This window comes from Balaenoptera acutorostrata, chromosome 11 (genome assembly GCF_949987535.1).
Source record: "Balaenoptera acutorostrata chromosome 11, mBalAcu1.1, whole genome shotgun sequence".
Classification (NCBI taxonomy): domain Eukaryota; kingdom Metazoa; phylum Chordata; class Mammalia; order Artiodactyla; family Balaenopteridae; genus Balaenoptera; species Balaenoptera acutorostrata.
Window position 1 is genome coordinate 43,079,580 of NC_080074.1, and position 18,122 is coordinate 43,097,701.

At 36.3% G+C, this 18,122-nt stretch overlaps 1 protein-coding gene across 5 annotated transcripts in view; it reads left to right on the forward strand.

The window, feature by feature from the left end:
* The window catches only part of OSBPL8 (oxysterol binding protein like 8), a 207,723-nt gene that overhangs the window by 59,645 nt on the left and 129,956 nt on the right, over positions 1–18,122 (forward strand). For 4 of the 5 annotated variants that reach the window (XM_007194985.2, XM_057556630.1, XM_007194987.3 and 1 more), the window contains one exon: positions 11,670–11,770. In XM_007194985.2, coding sequence (XP_007195047.1) covers positions 11,729–11,770 — 42 coding nt within the window. In that variant the 5' untranslated portion in view covers positions 11,670–11,728. Of the gene's footprint in view, positions 1–11,668; positions 11,799–18,122 lie in introns of those variants that run through there. The other variant, XM_057556631.1, reaches the window with a different exon arrangement.

The following is an 18,122-nucleotide window of genomic DNA, read 5'->3' on the forward strand; positions in this document are numbered from 1 at the left end:
AATATGTATGTTCCTATGACCATTTTCTTAATTGTTTTGGGTTTGTTTTTGTAGGTCCTTTTCTTCTCTTGTGTTTCCCACTTAGAGAAGTTCCGTTAGCATTTGTTGTAGAGCTGGTTTGGTGGTGCTGAATTCTCTTAGCTTTTGCTTGTCTGTAAAGCTTTTGATTTCTCCATCAAATCTAAATGAGATCCTTGCCGGGTAGAGTAATCTTGGTTGTAGGTTCTTCCCTTTCATCACTTTAAGTATATCATGCCACTCCCTTCTGGCTTGCAGAGTTTCTGCTGAGAAGTCAGCTGTTAACCTTATGGGAGTTCCCTTGTATGTTATTTGTCGTTTTTCCCTTGCTGCTTTCAATAATTTTTCTTTGTCTTTAATTTTTGCCACTTTGATTACTATGTGTCTCGGCGTGTTTCTCCTTGGGTTTATTCTGTATGGGACTCTCTGCGCTTCCTGGACTTGGGTGGCTATTTCCTTTCCCACGTTAGGGAAGTTTTCGACTATAATCTCTTCAAATATTTTCTCTGGTCCTTTCTCTCTCTCTTCTCCTTCTGGGACCCCTATAATGCGAATGTTGTTGCGTTTAATGTTGTCCCAGAGGTCTCTTAGGCTGTCTTCATTTCTTTTTATTCTTTTTTCTTTAGTCTGTTCCGCAGCAGTGAATTCCACCATTCTGTCTTCCAGGTCACTTATCCGTTCTTCTGCCTCAGTTATTCTGCTATTGATTCCTTCTAGTGTAGTTTTCATTTCAGTTATTGTATTGGTCATCTTTGTTTGTTTGTTCTTTAATTCTTCTAGGTCTTTGTTAATCATTTTTTGCATCTTCTCGATCTTTGCCTCCATTCTTATTCCGAGGTCCTGGATCATCTTCACTATCATTATTCTGAATTCTTTTTCTGGAAGGTTGACTATCTCCACTTCATTTAGTTGTTTTTCTGGGGTTTTTTCTTGTTCCTTCATCTGGTACATAGCCCTCTGCCTTTTCATCTTGTCTATCTTTCTGTAACTGTGGTTTTTGGTCCACAGGCTGCAGGATTGTAGTTTTTCTTGCTTCTGCTGTCTGCCCTCTGGTGGTTGAGGCTATCTAAGAGATTTGATGGGAGGGACTGGTGGTGGGTAGAGCTGAATGTTGATGTGGCGGTCAGAGCTGAGTAAAACTTTAATCCATTTGACTGTTGATGGGTGGGGCTGGGTTCCCTCCCTGTTGGTTGTTTTGCCTGAGGCAACCCAACACTGGAGCCTACCTGGGCTCTTTGGTGGGGTTAATGGCAGACTCTGGGAGGGCTCACGCCAAGGAGCACTTCCCAGAACCTCCGCTGCCAGAGTCCTTGTCCCCACAGTGAAACAGAGCCACCCCCCGCCTCTGCAGGAGACCCCCCAACACCAGCAGGTAGGTCTGGTTCAGTCTCCCCCAGGGTCACTGCTCCTTCCCCTGGCTCCCGATGCGCACACTACTTTGTGTGTGCCCTCCAAGAGTGGGGTCTCTGTTTCCCCCAGTCCTGTCGAAGTCCTGCAATCAATTCCCACTAGGCTTCAAAGTCTGATTCTCTAGGAATTCCTCCTCCCGTTGCCGGACCCCCAGGTTGGGAAGCCTGACGTGGGGCTCAGAACCTTCACTCCAGTGGGTGGACTTCTGTGGTATAAATGTTCGCCAGTCTGTGAGTCACCCACCCAGCAGTTATGGGATTAGATTTTACTCTGATTGCTCCCCTCCTACCGTCTCACTGTGGCTTCTCCTCTGTCCTTGGACGTGGGGTATCCTCCTTGGTGAAGTCCAGGGTCTTCGTGTCAATGATGGTCCAGCATCCAGTTGTGATTCTGGTGCTCTCGCAAGAGGGAGTGAGAGCACGTCCTTCTACTCTGCCATCTTGGTTAATCTATATCCCAAATTACTCTTATTTGCAATCTAATTTTTTAATCAAATTGACAATGAATGAGATTAAGATTGGTGAATTTAATCCTAATTTCCAGTGATAAGAAGGTAGTGCTCTTCTTTGGAAGTGTGGTGTATTCATTGATAGGCATTCTACCTTTAGAGAATATTTGTTTTTATAACTTAAGCATTTAAGAAAACAAAACAAAAAACTTCTGGGGCATCCTGTGAGATAGTAAGCCACAGCCTAATTGTATACAACTTGTAACTGAGACAGCCATCATTCAATATAGCGTCATGAGGTTGTTATGGTTAAATGACATATGTTAAAGCCATTAGCCTTACTTAGTAGATGCTCCTTCGTTCTTTCTGTGACTGAAATAACAATTCAAGCCCAAAATAGAGAAGATTTTTATAAAAATTCTTTCTCTAGGAACTTTGTTAAAGTGTAAATAGACAGTGAGGCGCCAGTTCCCTAAACAATGTCTAGAGTACTGATAACAAAGGAACACAAGAGAGAACAGAGTCTTCTTTAAACTTTGAATTTAGCTAGTAATTATGTTCAAATTGAGGTGCAGGCCTAGCTCTAGCGTGGCAATTTGGAGAAAGGAGTCTTCAGGATTGTGATGCACTGTACTCTTTTACAAAAAACTTAGACATTCTTTTTGGTTATAGAAGCAACATACACTGTTTAAAAGGAGTTAAAGTAGGAGACTGCCTTTCTTCTCTTCAAGCCTACTCCCTAGGGCCTACCACCATTAGGTCTGTGTTTAATTACTGTTTTACCTTTAAAAAATATACGTTTTTATTCCCAGATCTATTCTCATTTAAACGTCTCTAGCTTTAAACTCTGAAAGATGGGAAAATTAGTATGCTTATACCTTAAGCTTCCAGTCAGTCACCTTCTCCCTCTAGTATTTTTTGTTACATGTTTTTAGTTTTAGTGTTTGATTTCAAAGAAATACTAAAAACTTCTTTCTTGATATGTTAGTAGTGTCTCTTATCTTAACTCTCTTTTTTCAACAGTGAGGAATTTAGGGCACTTATCTTTCTTTTCCTGCTCCCTTTTTAATTTTTAATTTATTGCTATTATTTTTTGAAGTATAGTTGATTTATAATATTATGTTCAGGTGTACAGCATAGTGATTCAGTATTTTTACAGATTGTACTCCATTATAGGTTATTACAAGATAATGGCTGTAATTCCCTATGCTATACAGTATATCCTGTTGCGTATCTACATAGTAGTTTGTATCTGTTAATCCCATACCCCTAATTTGTCCCTTCTCCCTTCTCTTTCCCCTTTGGTAACCACAAGTTTGTTTTCTATATCTGTGAGTCTGCTTCTGTTTTGGATAAACATTTACTTGTATTCTTTTTCAGATTCCACATGTAAGTGATATCACACACTATATGTCTTTCTCTTTCTGACATTTCAATAAGCATGATATTCTCTAGGTCCATCCATGTTGCTGCAAAGAGCAGAATTTCATCCTTTTTATGGCTGAGTAATATTCCATTGCATGTAAACACACACACATATATATATACACACACCACCATTGTATATATATGTGTGTGTGTGTATATATATATATATATATATATATATATATATATACACACACACACACACACACACACCACACACATATTCTTAATCTAGTCATCTGTTGATGGGCACTTGGGGTGCTCCCAAGTGCAGTATCTTGGCTATTGTAAATAGTGGTGCTGTGAACATTTGGGTGCATGTATCTTTTTGAATTAGCATTTTTATTTTTTTTCCAGATATTTTCCCAGGAGTGGAATTGCTAGATCATATGGTTGTTCTATTTTTTTTTTTTTAATAAATCTTTATTTATTTATTTATTTATTTATTTATTTATTTATGGCTGCGCTGGGTCTTCGTTGCTGTGTGCGGCTTCTCTAGTTGTGGCGAATGGGGGCTACTCTTCGTTGCACAGGCTTCTCATTGCGGTGGCTTCTCTTGCTGCAGAGCACGGGCTCTAGGCGTGCGGGCTTCAGTAGTTGTGGCACATGGGCTCAGTAGTTGTGGCTCGCAGGCTCTAGAGCACCGGCTTCAGTAGTTGTGGTGCACAGGCTTAGTTGCTCTGTGGCATGTGGGATCTTCCTGGACCAGGGCTTGAACCCATGTCTCCTGCATTGGCAGGTGGATTCTTAACCACTGCACCACCAGGGAAGCCCTGGTTGTTCTATTTTGAGTTTTTTGAGGACTGCTCCCTTTTTTCAGTCATGTTATGATTTGATTTTTACTGTGTGTATATGTGTGAGTCTTGTTTGCTTTTTTCTTCCATGTTCCAGTGTGATTTATTCCAGAAATGCAAGAAAGGCTTAATATTCAATAAATCAAGCAATATAATCACATAAAGATAGCAAAGGAAAAAATACATGCATTCATTTCAATAGAGTTGTAAATGTACTTAACAAAAACTAGTGCCCAGTCATTAAAAATATAAATTAAACTTTTCACGAAAATTATAATAGAAGGGAAGTTTCTTAATTTGATGAAGATAACTGCAGAAAAACTACAGTTATCATATTCAGTGCTGAATTTTTTTTTAGGGTGTTTGGACTTTTTTTAATACTTGAAATTTCCTTTTTTGTCATTGTATATTTTATTTAAAATTTTTTTCATTGAAATGTAGTTGATTTACAATATTATATTAGTTTCAGGGGTACAACATAGTGATTCAAAACTTTTAAGCTTATGCTCCATTTAAAGTCGTTATAATATATTGGCTATATTCCCTGTGCTGTGCAATATATCCTTGTAGCTTATTTTATGCATAGTAGTTTGTACCTCTTAATTCCCTATCCCTATCTTACCCCTCCCATCTCCATCTCTCTACTGGTAACCACTAGTTTGTTCTCTATATCTGTGAGTCTGTTTCTGTTTTGTTGTGTTCATTTGTTTGTTTTATTTTTTAGATTCCACAATAAGTGATAACATAGAGTATTTGTCTTTCTCTGTCTACTTATTTCACTGAGCATAATACCCTCCAGGCCCATCCATGTTGCTGCAAAGGGCAAAATTTCATTCTTTTTTTGTGGCTGAGTAGTATTGTATGTATATATACCATATCCATTCATCTGTTGACGGATTGCTTCCATATCTTGGCTATTGTAAATAATGCTGCCGTGAACATGGGGGTGCATGTATCTTTTCAAATTAGTGTTTTTGTTTTCTTTGGATATATACCCAGGAGTGGAATTGCTGGATCATATGGTAGTTCTATTTTTAGTTTTTTGAGGAGCCTGCATACTGTTTTACTTAGTGGCTGCACCAATTTACATTCCCACCATTAGTTGGAATTCTTTTACATGTAGTGTAAAAGAATGCCCTTTTCTCCACATTCTCACCAGCATTTGTTACTTGTGGTCTTTTTGATAATAGCCATTCTGACAGATTGTGAGGTGATATCTTGTGGTTTTGATTTGCATTTCTCTGATGATTTGCAATGTTGAGAATATTTTCATGTGCCAGTTGGCCATCTGTATGTCTTCTTTAGAAAAATGTCTATTCGGGTCTTCTGCTCAGTTTTTAATTGGGTGGTATTATTTTACTTTTTGTGACATTGAGTTGTATGAGCTTATTAACCCCTTACTGATTAACCCCATTTGCAAATATTTTCTCCCATTCAGTAGGTTGTCTTTTCATTTTGTCAATGGTTTCCTTTGCTGTGCAAAAGGCTTTTAAGTTTAATTAGGTCCCATTTGTTTATTTTTGCTTTTGTTTTCTTTGCCTTAGGAGACAGGTCCAAAACATATTGCTACGATTTATGTCAAAGAGTGTTATGCTTGTGTTTTCTTCTAGGAGTTTTATGTTTTCTGGTCTAACATTTAGGTCTTTAATACATTTTGGTTTTAATTATTTTTGTATATGGTGTGAGGAAATGTTCTGATTTTATTCCTTTACATGTAGCTGTCATGCTCCCAGCACCACTTACTGAAGAGATTTTCTTTTCCCCATTGTATATTCTCGCCTCCTTTGTTGATTAATTGACCATAGTTGAGTGGGTTTATTTATGGGCTCCCTGTTCTGTTCCATTGATCTATGTGTCTGTTTTTGTGCCAGTACCATACTGTTTTGACTACTGTAGATTTGCAGTATAGTCTGAAGTCAGGGAGCATGATACCTTCAGTTTTGTTCTTCTTTCTCAAGATTGCTTTTTATATAGAGTAATTTTGTCTTTACATAAGGTAATTATGTTGAGTAGACCTGAAAATTGAAAAGCAAAAATTGGGATTTATTCATTTATTCTATAAATATCGATTCTTTGATATTGAATACCCCAGGGCTCTGAACTCAGTCCTCTTTTCTGTCTATACTGATTCCCAAGGAGATCTCATCTAGTCTTATGGTTTTAAATTGCATCTATATGCTGACTCTCAGTTTACATTTCTAGCCTGACTGCTCCTCCTCAACCTCACATCCATAGGTCCAACTCTCTACTTGATATCTCTATGGAGATGTCTAACTGGCATCTCAAAGTGAATATATCCAAAAGGAGCTCCTGATAGTCATCTCTTTCCTCTTCAAGTCTTTCCATAATGTACTCCATATCTGTTAGTGGCAGTTTCATTCTTCCAGTTGCTCAGGGCACAGACCTCCTAAGTCCTACCCCCCGCTTCTCTTTAAATTCACACTCTACATCTGGTTCATGAACAAATCCTTTTGACTCTATATTCAAAGTATTTAAAGAATTTGATACTGTTCACCACATCTCTTGCTACTGTTCTGGCACAAGCCACCATGGTCTCTTGCCTGGATTATAGCAATAGTCTTCCAATTTGTAATCTATTCTCAGCCAGCAGCCAGAGTGGTCCTGCATAAGTTAGATCCTGTTATTTCTTTGCTCTCCTTTCTGCAGATAGCTTCCCATCTCATTCAGAGTGTAAGTCAAAGTCCTTCTGTCCTATTAGGCTCTCTATGATTTGGAACATAGTTATCTTCCTGTTCTCATTGCTAACTGCTCTCTTCCTTATTCCACTTGCCATATTAGTCTCCTTGCTGTTCTTTAAACATGCCGCATACTCCTGCCTTAGGGTCTTTGTGCTTGCTGTTTCCTATTCTGCCTGAGAGGGTCTTCTAGATACTTGAGCAACTCACCCCCTCATGTTATTGAGATCTTGACTCAGTCATTCCTATCTAAAATTCTCCCTACTACTGTGACATATATAATTGCTCGCTTCCTAATTTTTTCTTCTCAGCACTGATTACTGTCTAATGTACAATATATTTTAAATATTTAGTTTTTAAAAAATTTGTCAGACCAGGTTCATTGAGGAAAACAAATCACTATAGGTACTTACAGCAAAAGGGAAATTAGTAAGGGGAATTAGATTCTTAAAATTTTTTGGAAAAGCTGGAGGTATAGAGCCTGGAAGGCTGTTCTCAGCTTTCAGATTAGTCACTGCTGCTGCTGATTATGGCTGCCTGGTAGTACCAACATAGGGAACTGGCAGGGGAGCATTTGGTGATTACTGTAAAACCTCATGTCTGTTAAAGTCTAGGTGTCTACGGCATTCAGAAGAAAAATGACCTTGTTTCTGTCTCTCTTCTGCCTTCCAAATATTGTGCAGATGCATTGCATTTGCTGAATGTAAATCACATACAGAATTCCAGGGGCAAAGATATGTGCAAAATGGAGTTCTCATACTTTTAGCTTTTGTGATAAAGAAGATACAAAGGAGAGCACAGTAGGTGGTGAGAATGAACAATGAGATAAATATATCTATATTTATATGGATAAGATATGAATGCACACATACATATTGTATTTGTCAGGGTTCTCCAGAGAAACAGAACCAATAGGATATATGTGTATACAGAAAGAGAGAGGGGAAGAAAGAGTGGCTTTATTTTAAGGAATTGGCTCCCGTGATTGTGGGGGCTGGCAAGCCTGAAATTGCAGGGCAGGCTGCAAAGTCCTTGGGTGATGTTCACTCTCCTTGATATCCTATAACTTAAATATTTAACAGTACTTAAATACTATAATGTAAAGTCAGTGTATCTTATGTTATATGACAAGGAGATAAGAGAGGGAAGAAAACAGTTATTTGATGCATACACACAGAAACATATTCATAACAAAATTAGGAAAAAAATACTCATAACTAATTATAATTCTCATTTCTGTAACTGGTCATGTAGTGGTAGCTGGTATTTATAAATGCCTTCTTCCACTACCCATTTTGTATTCCCTTTAACGTCAGCAAGCACCTCAGATAGCCATAGTTCTTTCTTTACCTGGTAGAGTGACCCAAACTTTTGTTTCTGAAGGGTTTGAGTCAGTAGTAGTCCTGCTTTGGTTGGGCTATTGTAGTTTTCCATTGAATATAATCATAAGGCATGGTAGTCCTAAGAGATGCTCTTAGGGATCTCCGATAACCAGACATTTTCTTTCTTACCACCATTGTGGAATAGTAGTCCAATTTCCCCTTGGTAATTAGAATCAATTACCTAAGCCAGCACAGTAAGTTCTTTCTTTACCTACTGATTCTGAGGCATGGGGAGCTTAAAGTGGCCAGGTGGCAGACTTAACTTCCAGTTCAGTGGAATCACTGTTGTGTCTCCTGGTGGAAGCATTCCTCCCTTTGGAACTAAGACCTCTAGACCAGCAAAGCATAAGGTCGTGGGGACAGGAAACAAAAATTTTTGCTAGTAGTGGTGTTGGGAAAGCTGGATTGCTGCATGTAAATCAATGAGGTTAGAACACATTCTCACACCATACACAAAAATAAACTCAAAATAGCTTAAAGACTTCAATGTAAGACATGACACCATAAAACTCCCAGAAGAGAACACAGGCAAAACATTCTCTGACATAAATTGTACCAATGTTTTCTTAGGTCACTCTCCCAAGACAATAGAAATAAAAGCAAAAATAAACAACTGGCACCTAATCAAACTTGTAAGCTTTTGCACAGCAAAGGAAACCATAACCAAAATGAAAAGACAACATATGGACTGGGAGAAAATATTTGTGAACAATGTGACCAACAAGGGCTTACTTTCCAAAATATACGAACAGCTCATGACAACTCAATAACAAAAAACCAACCAAATCAAAAAATGGACAGAAGACCTAAATAGACATTTCTCCAAAGAAGGCATACAGATGGCCAATAGGCACATGAGAAGATGCTCAACATCGCTAAGTATGAGAAATGCAAATCAAAACTACAATGAGGTACCACTTCACACTGGTCAGAATGGCCATCATTTAAAAGTCTACAAATAACAAATGCTGGAGAGTGTGTGGAGAAAAGGGAACCCTCCTGCACAGTTGAAGGGAATGTAAATTGGTGCAGCCACTATGGAAAACAGTATGGAGGTTCCTTAAAAAACTAAAAATAGAGTTGCTGTATGATCCAGCAATCCCATTCCTGGGCACATATCCAGAGAAAACTCTAATTACAATTTACAACAGCCAAGACATGGAAGCGGTCTAAATGTCCATTGACGGATGAATGGGTAAAGAAGATGTGGTATATATACACAATGGAACACTACTTAGCCGTAAAAAAAATGAAATAATGCCATTTGCAGCAACATGGATGGACCTAGAAATTATCATATTAAGTGAAGTAAGTCAGAAAAAGAAACACAAATACTTTATGATACCACCTATATGTGGAATCTAAAATATGACACAAATGAACTTATTTATGAAACAGAAACAGACTCGCAGATATAGAAAACAAATTTACGGTTACCAAAGGGAAAAGGGGGTGGGGGAGGGATAAATTAGGAGTTTGGAGTTAGCAGATACAAACTACTATATATAACATAGATAAACAACAAGGTCCTACTGTATAGCACAGGGAACTATATTCAATATCCTGTAATAAACCATAAGGGAAAAGAATATGTATATATATATATGTATAACTGAATCACTTTGCTGTACACCAGAAACTAACACAACATTGTAAATCAACTATACTTCAATAAAAATAAATAAACAAAAATATTTGCTTGTGGGTCAATAAATAGTCAGTGGTACCACTTGCATTTCCTTCCTCTGAGTCCTAACCTGTGAATCTTGGCTATGCAAGAAACAGCACCATGTAGCGGACATTCAGAGCATATACAGCCTTTTGGAGATCCTCGCTCAAGGTATTGCCACCTGGCTGGTGCTCTCACTGAGTCCTCAAAAGGCCATTCCACGATTCTATCAAGCCAGCTGTTTCAGGATGATAGGGATTATGGTAAGACTAGCGAATTCACTAGCCCATTGCCACACTTTTTTTTTTTTTTTTTGCTGTGAAATGAGTTCCTTGATCAGCAGCAGTGCTTTGTAGAACAATAGTAGGGATAGAGAAGGCATTTCTGTAAGTCCACGGATAGTAGTTTTGGCAGAAGCATTTTGTGCAGGGAAGGCAAATCTGTATACAGACTAAGTATCTATTCAGTAAGAATCAAGTACTACCTCTTCCATGATAGAAGCAGTCCAGTCTGATCAACCTGTCACCAGGTAGCTGGCTGATCACCTCAGGGAATAGTGTCCTACTGGGGACTCAGTGTTGGTCTCTGCTGCTGGCAGATTTGGCACTCAGCAGTGGCAGTAGCCAGGTTGGTCTTGGTGAGTGGAGGTCCATGTTGCTGAACCCATGCATAACCTGCATCCCTACCATGGTGGCTACTTTGTTCATGAGCCCATGGACAATGGCAGGATTGGCTGGGGAAAGAGGCTGACTCGTATCCACAGGATGGGTCATCCTGTATTTATATTTCAGTGCAGCCTTTTACACTTGCAAAAACAAGAAAATGATTTGGAACTCCAGGAAATGACTAGAAGTCTGCCTATTTCTTGGTTTTAATTTTGTTAGCTGTTGTAAGGAAGAATTATTAGAGAGATTATTAGAGACTTCTGAATATATATATAATTACTGTAGGAGTTCATCTTGGAGGCTTTGTTAGTTAAAAAACTCAAAAGAAAAGTGATGAAGACCTACTTCTAAGACTTTTCAAAATAAAAAGAAGTATAAAAGTAATACATGTTCATTGTAAAAATGAAAAATTCAGAAACAAAAAGAGTATTTTATATATTATGTTCTATTATTTTGTTTTGTCCACCTAATGTGTGGTGGTCTTCTTTCTAGTTTAGTATATACAGATATTAACTCATTTTTAAAAATTGCAGCGTGCTATTCAATTGTATGTATGTAGTATAATTTAAGCAAGCTCCTAATGATTGACATTAAGGCTGGTTCCAGTTTTTCTCACCCATTACTTTGTTGGATGTGTTTATTTATGTCTTTGTGCATTTGTATAATATATTTGTGGAATAATTCCTAGCCTTGCAATTGCTGGATTAAAGCATATATATTTTAAATTGTCCTCTCCCCAATTGTTCTGATTTATGTTCTTATCACAAAAGTACATGAGAACATCTATTTTCCTATGTTCTCACCAACACTGGATGGTAGCACACTTTTTAGTTTTTGCCAATGTAATAATGAAAAAAAATATAATTTTATTTCCTTAGTTATAAGTAGATTCAGTCATCTTTTCAAATTTTGAACAGTCTCATATCTTTAACCTTGCTCTTGCTATTCCTCTTCACTTGGAATATTTTCTTTCATTTTTGCTGAACTTTTACCATTCTTCAAGGTGCATGGCAAAATCTGTTTGGTTTTTTTTCCCATTATTGGATTTCCCAATAACCTTAGCCTAAAATGATTTCTCTCTCCTTATATACTTAATGCTTTATTTCCCACTTATCACAGTTTTATACCAGAACTAATACATATGATTTTCTTCTTCTAGGATTTACAGGATGACTAAATATTAATGGAAAGAGAAGTGTAAACGTATCTTCTTTCACTATGGAGGCTGGTTTGGCAGATGGAGAACCTGACCGAACTTTGGTGAGTGGTTCAAATACAGCATAATAAGGTACTACCATCTACAGCTGGAAAGTGTTTGATGTAAGCCATCATTTTATTTTAAAAATGTATTTAAAACAAACTTTTAAAAAAGTATTTTAAAATAATACTTTAATTCCTCTGTTGATATGAAAATTACAGATAGTTTAAACCTTGTTAGGACAAAGCCCAGTTTTCTGCTATTTCTGCCTTATCTCCTACCTCTTTTCCCTTGCTTTCCCAGCCATATAGTGTAAGACATACTGATGTAAGTTTGTGTTTGTTTTCCTCAAGAAACTTTTTGCCTTACTGAAATCAAGAGGTTGTTAACAGTTAAGGAAATTAAATGCCTGTAAATCTCACATCATGTGCAGCTGTAGATAGAATGAAACAGTTAAAATAATTCAGAATTAAGAGCAGTTGCCACATATATTCTTTATATAAAAGTATAGCAATTTAATAAATATTGCTGCCTTGTGTTGTGATTGAATTGTATTCTGAAATTAAAACAAATAGGTGGGGGTACTGGTTAAGTGTACCTTATCCAATAAGTTAAAAAAAAAAATAAAAATTCACCAGTAGGGTGTGGATTAAATGATGATTTGTCACTGTACAAAAACATTTTGCTCTAGGATCATTTCATTTTCAATTCTCCTTTTTTAAAGATTCCATTAAATATTGATTTATAGACTATTAGGGATGTTTGTATTACCTAAAGTAAAGGTGCCAGTGGGTAAAATGTAGCCAGGTGATAGCTCTATGATTTGTTAGGTGGTAGATTATTTGACAAATTTACATTATTGGAATAATGCAGAGGACAACTTTTCTGTCTTTCATACTGCTATGAAGTTGAGAGTCACTACTAAATTGAGGTGTTTGTGAATTTTAATTTAGTGAATGTCCTTTGTTCAGGCTCAAATGTAGAATCAGTCTAATGATTGATAGCAAAATGCAGTTTTGTTTACTTGTGTTAACTTGGTCCCAACCTTTTTTGAATTTCTGGTTCAAACTTGTTTCTTTAATGGTCAAAGAAAAGTTAAACTTTAAAATGATAACTTGTTAATAGAGAATAAAATGGACATGGACGTAAATTGGTTTATGAAGAAGGTTATTGTAACAGCGATTTTAAATGGAAAACCGATGGTAGGTTATTTTGTTTTCACTATATCTTCAGAAAAAAAAGTTCAGATTAAGCCTTGTGTTGGAACATGATATTTACTTTACCGTAAATATTTTCTTATTTAATGCTATTGGACTTTCTTAAGTTTTTTTTTAGCTAAAATCTTTAAAATCTTTTGGTGGTAGTAAAAATACCAGTAATAACAGCTGCTGTTTTCTAAGTGTATACTTTTTCAGACTGTCCTCACAACAGCCATTAAAGGTAGATGTTTGTTTATCCTCACTTTTAAAGATAGGGAAATAGGTTCAAGGAGGTTAATTATCTTCTCTAAAAGCTCACCCTGTAAGTGATGGAACTGAGGTTGGTCTGTCTGTCTGAATACTTTCCTTTGCTACTAACATGTTGACTATGTATCTGTCTTTCTGAATAGAATTGCTTAAAATTTATTGGTACCTTTTAGAGTAAATATCTAAGTAGATAGTGTTAAATTCTGTATCAGAATATCTATATGGATAAAGTTTTAATCATTTTTTATTCTAAGTTCTGTTGATATTGAGAGGTTAGAGCAAGTTATTTAAAAAGCAGCGAGACCATAGCACAGGGAGATCAGCTCGGTGCTTTGTGACCACCTAGAGGGGTGGGATAGGGAGGATGGGAGGGAGATGCAAGAGGGAGGGGATATGGGGATATATGTATCCGTATAGCTGACTCACTTTGTTATAAAGCAGAAACTAACACACCATTGTAAAGCAATTATACTCCAATAAAGGTGTTAAAAAAAAAAAAAAGCAGCAAGAGCAGTTTTCTTCTTGTTGTTCATTAAGCTTCTTCTGTGAAATATTGTAGCTCATTTTAGAGACAATAATACCAAAAATTGAACTACTGAAATAGTCTGTATTTGAAACTAATCTTGAGGTCCACCTTTGAGTTATCTATTTATAAAATATCACCTTTGAACGGCATGGCCTAAGCTAGTTACTGTTTAGATCTAGGAGAGGTGGATAAGAACATGGGCTCCATAGACATTTGGCTGTGTGTTAAAATCTGAGCTCTGTCACTTAGTCGTATGACCTGCATAATTAATTAAATTCTCAGGGTTTCCAGTTTTCCTCATCTATTAAATAAAGATAATAGTAATATCTACCTCCCAGAGTTGTTGATTTTTATTTGAGATAATATATCTATAAAATGCCTCTTACACATCTGTGCACATTGTAAATATCCAATAAATAAAAGCCACTATTGTTATTGTTAATATAATTATTAATATTCAGGCTTCTCTCCAAAAAGATAAAGTTAAGAGGCAGGAGAAGCAATAAAACACATTAAAAAAAAGCCCAACACTATTGGGTAATTTTTGCTTTACACTTTCTCTGAATCTCATTTTTGCTACCTAAAATATTGAGGCAGATATTCTACTTCAATAAAAAATATATAAGCAAGAATGCTCATCCTTCCTGCTTGAGAGGGACAATATGATCTAGTGAAACCAGAAAGTTCTTTGAAAATATAAAGCAGTATGTCAGTATGAGGTAGCAGTGTTGTAAAAAATCTGATTGCATGCACTAGTTTTCAGAATATTATTAGTAAGCTTTTTTTGAATGCAGTCTTTGTGCAAAGTACTGTGCCCAGTGAAGGGGATGCTAAGAGATATACAATGTCGTTTGTCTGAATTATGTTTATTTTTGAGAAGACTAAATAGAGGGATGGATAGATAAGGCAATAATAGCACTTACTAAGTGTTAAATGAGGAACATGAACAAGGCATAGTTATTCAAGTTGTGACAACTGGGCGGTTGCTATACACTGGGGTAGTTAGAGAAGCTTTCTTAAGAGAACACAAACTCTGAATAGCATAGGTAATAGGGATCATAGGATTGAGAGTGAGCAAGGAGAGCATTCTAGGAAGGGAGGATGGCAAGAGGCAAGGCTAAACAGGGAATTAATTGTTCAGGGTTTATTCAGGGGAAAATGAGTAGAAAAATTGATGAAGGTAGATTGGAAGGGAATGTTGTTTACAAGAATAATGATCAACATGGCAGATAGAGACCAAACTTAGGGAAGGCTTTGAGTGCCAGACCAGGGATTTTGAACTTGATTCTGTAGACAGTGGTATGTCATTGAATATTTTTATAAAAGTGGACAAGATGAATCTGGAAGCAGGATATAAGGTGATTTAGAGGAGTGAGAGAGAAAGATATTCATTAAGAGACTACTATGGTAGTCTTGGTGTGAGGTAGTGGAAGCTTGGACTCAATTGACTTTCGTGTCCATTTATTCAGTTTTCTTCTTTTATATAAGATTATGCTTTCTATTTTTAAAAAAATTCATTTGCTCATTTATTATTCCAGTTGTGTTTAGTTCTGTTTTTGTGGTAGTGTTGTTTGTCTTAGGTAGTAAATACTGAAAAATATGAATTGAATTTTTATACTGTACTAATATACTTCAGAACACAAGTGTACGTTTAATATATGTCTTAAAAAACTTTGTAAAAGTCCAGAACTCATATCACTTTGGAAATTAACTACTAAGAAATCCTTTAAGTGTAGGGGTCAAATTTTTATTGATAGATTGAGGTAAACTAAATAAGTGAAATATACCTTTAGATTAAAAAAAAAAATTTGAATATGTTCCTTACCTTAAGGAAAGTCATATCTTTTGAATATCTTATAAATTATTTCTGTTACCAGAGGAAACTACTTTATGAAGTCTATTAGAGGTCAAAATCTTCTGTTGTATTAAAAATTGATTATATAACTGACTTTTTAGAAGAGAATAAAAATTTTAAAAATATATATAAATCTTTTTAGTATTATAAGGGACTCTTAATTGAGGAACTCTTGCTTAAGATTCTAATTTAAATTGGGTACTTCGAATCAGATGCCTTGTGAAATGGAAGGAACTGCAAAGGTGATTTAGTTCAGTAATTCTCAGAATGTAGTAAATGAGTATCTTCTTGATGGGCCTAGAGATGACCCGACTTCCTGAAACTTTGATTTTTACATACTTACTAGGTGAATTTTTCATGACTGATTTAGTGCTCGTCAAGTAAAATTGGTATGTTATTAGAGTTTACTGAGAGCTTTAAATCATATTTATTATTTATAATAAATACTATTTATTATTTAAATCATATTCTAAGAAGTATGGCTACTATATATAGCATTTGACAACATCATACAGCTTGTGTATATAGGCATGTAAATTAATGGAATTGCCTAATTTTTGGTAACATCAAGTATTATTTTTTCAGCGGGTCACAGATTTTAAATGTTGCTATTTTTATTCTCTTGTTTAAATATAGTTGACCCTTGAATGATTAGTGGGAGTGGGGTGGGGTAGAGTCTCTGACCCTCGATGCAGAGCCATGGTTCCTCGGTATGCGCAATTCAACCAACCACTGATCTGTATATAGCACTGTAGTATTTACTATTGAAAAAAATCCACCTATAAGTGAATCTGTGCAGTTCAGACCCTCATTGTTCAAGGGTTAACTGTACTATTAGTTTAGCTTCATCATTATCATTATTGACTTAGTATATTGTATGTTTTTAGTGATAGCATATTTATAAGGACAGTATTTTTGGTGTATGGTTTCTCAATAACTGACCTTTAAGACATTTATGCTTTCAAGTTCAATGATAAATTATCTATATGCCAATTACTAATCCTCTTAAAGTATCCTTGCACAATGGCACTTGGTTGTTCTTATTAGATACCCCTTCCCCATCCTAAAGTGGGAATGGATGGAGAAGGGCTGTGAAGTTTCTTATCTCATCTATTATAAATGGGTCAACAAATTTGGTACATATGCTCATCTAATATTTGAATATCCTTTGAGACCTGCCTGCTAAGTGTTTGGCTAATGCTGTATACTTCAGGATTGCCTAGTAGAGGCCTTTTCATCTTTAACAAAGATTATGCTACCAGCAGAGCCTTTTGCAAACCTCTGAGTCCTGTGGCTACTTTTTCCCCTAGTCTTTGTGGGAAACTTAGAGATCATTTAGTCTAGCAATCTGACTAATGTAAGAATTCTACCTACAGTATCCCCTGACAGCAGGTCATCCAGCCTCAGCATGAATACATGTAGTTTATAGGCAACTCAGTTTCTCAAAAGGCAGCTCAAGTCATTATACTTGAACTTCTATTCTATTAAATTTTACCATTGGTCATTATGCTAGTTTCCTTGTTGCTACAAGTTACCACAAATTTAGTGGCTTAAAACAATAGAAATTTATTATCTTACAGTTCTGGATATCAGAAGTCTAAAAGCAAGGTGTTGTGTTCATTCTGGAGGCTCTTATGGGAGAATTCATTCCTTTTTATCAGTGTCTAGAGGTTGCAATCTTTCATTGGCTCATGATTACTTCAACCTCTGGCTTTTGTTGTCGCATCTACTGCTCACTCACCTTCTTGTTTCCTTCTTATAAGGACCCTTGTGATTACTTTGGGCCCACTCAGATAATCCAGAATAACTGCCCTGTCTCAAGATTTTTAACTTAATCACTTCTGCAGAGTCCCTTGTATCAAGTAAGGTAACATTCACAGGTTGCAGGGATTGGGATGTGGACATCTTTGGGAGGCCATTTTTCTGCCTACCACAGTCATTGTACTAACCTCTGGTGCATCCCAGTCTAGAGAAGTGGGTCCTGTTGCCAAATAATCCAAAATTGGGTAGTCTTCTGGGGCAACTCACCTGGGGAGTTGCCAGTTAGATTAAGGCCCTAAATTATGTAAATTCTTAGGTTGCAGAGATCTTCTTATGTAAAATAATAAAATAACTAGAAATTTTAGTTACCAATTTATTACCTACATACTTATTGTCTTTTATATTAAAATAACTTCATCTTCCTAATAGCTGCTTGCTAACTGTAACAGTTTACATTAATTACACATTCAAGAATGTTAATAGATATCTTTATTGAAGTCTTTATTATATAAAATTTCAAATATGTTTTTATAAATAAGATGAACTAGTATAATGAACTCTCATGTACCCATCACCCATCTTCAGCATTATCAACTCAGGTCAGTCTTGTTTCATGTATACTCCTGCCTTCCCACCCCATATTTTTTTTTTTAATAAATTTATTCATTTTATTTATTTTTGGCTGCATTGGGTCTTCATTGCTGCACGCGGGCTTTCTCTAGTTGCAGCGAGCGGGGGCCAGTCTTCGTTGCAGTGTGCAGGCTTGTCATTGCAGTGGCTTCTCTTGTTGCCGAGCAGGGGCTCCA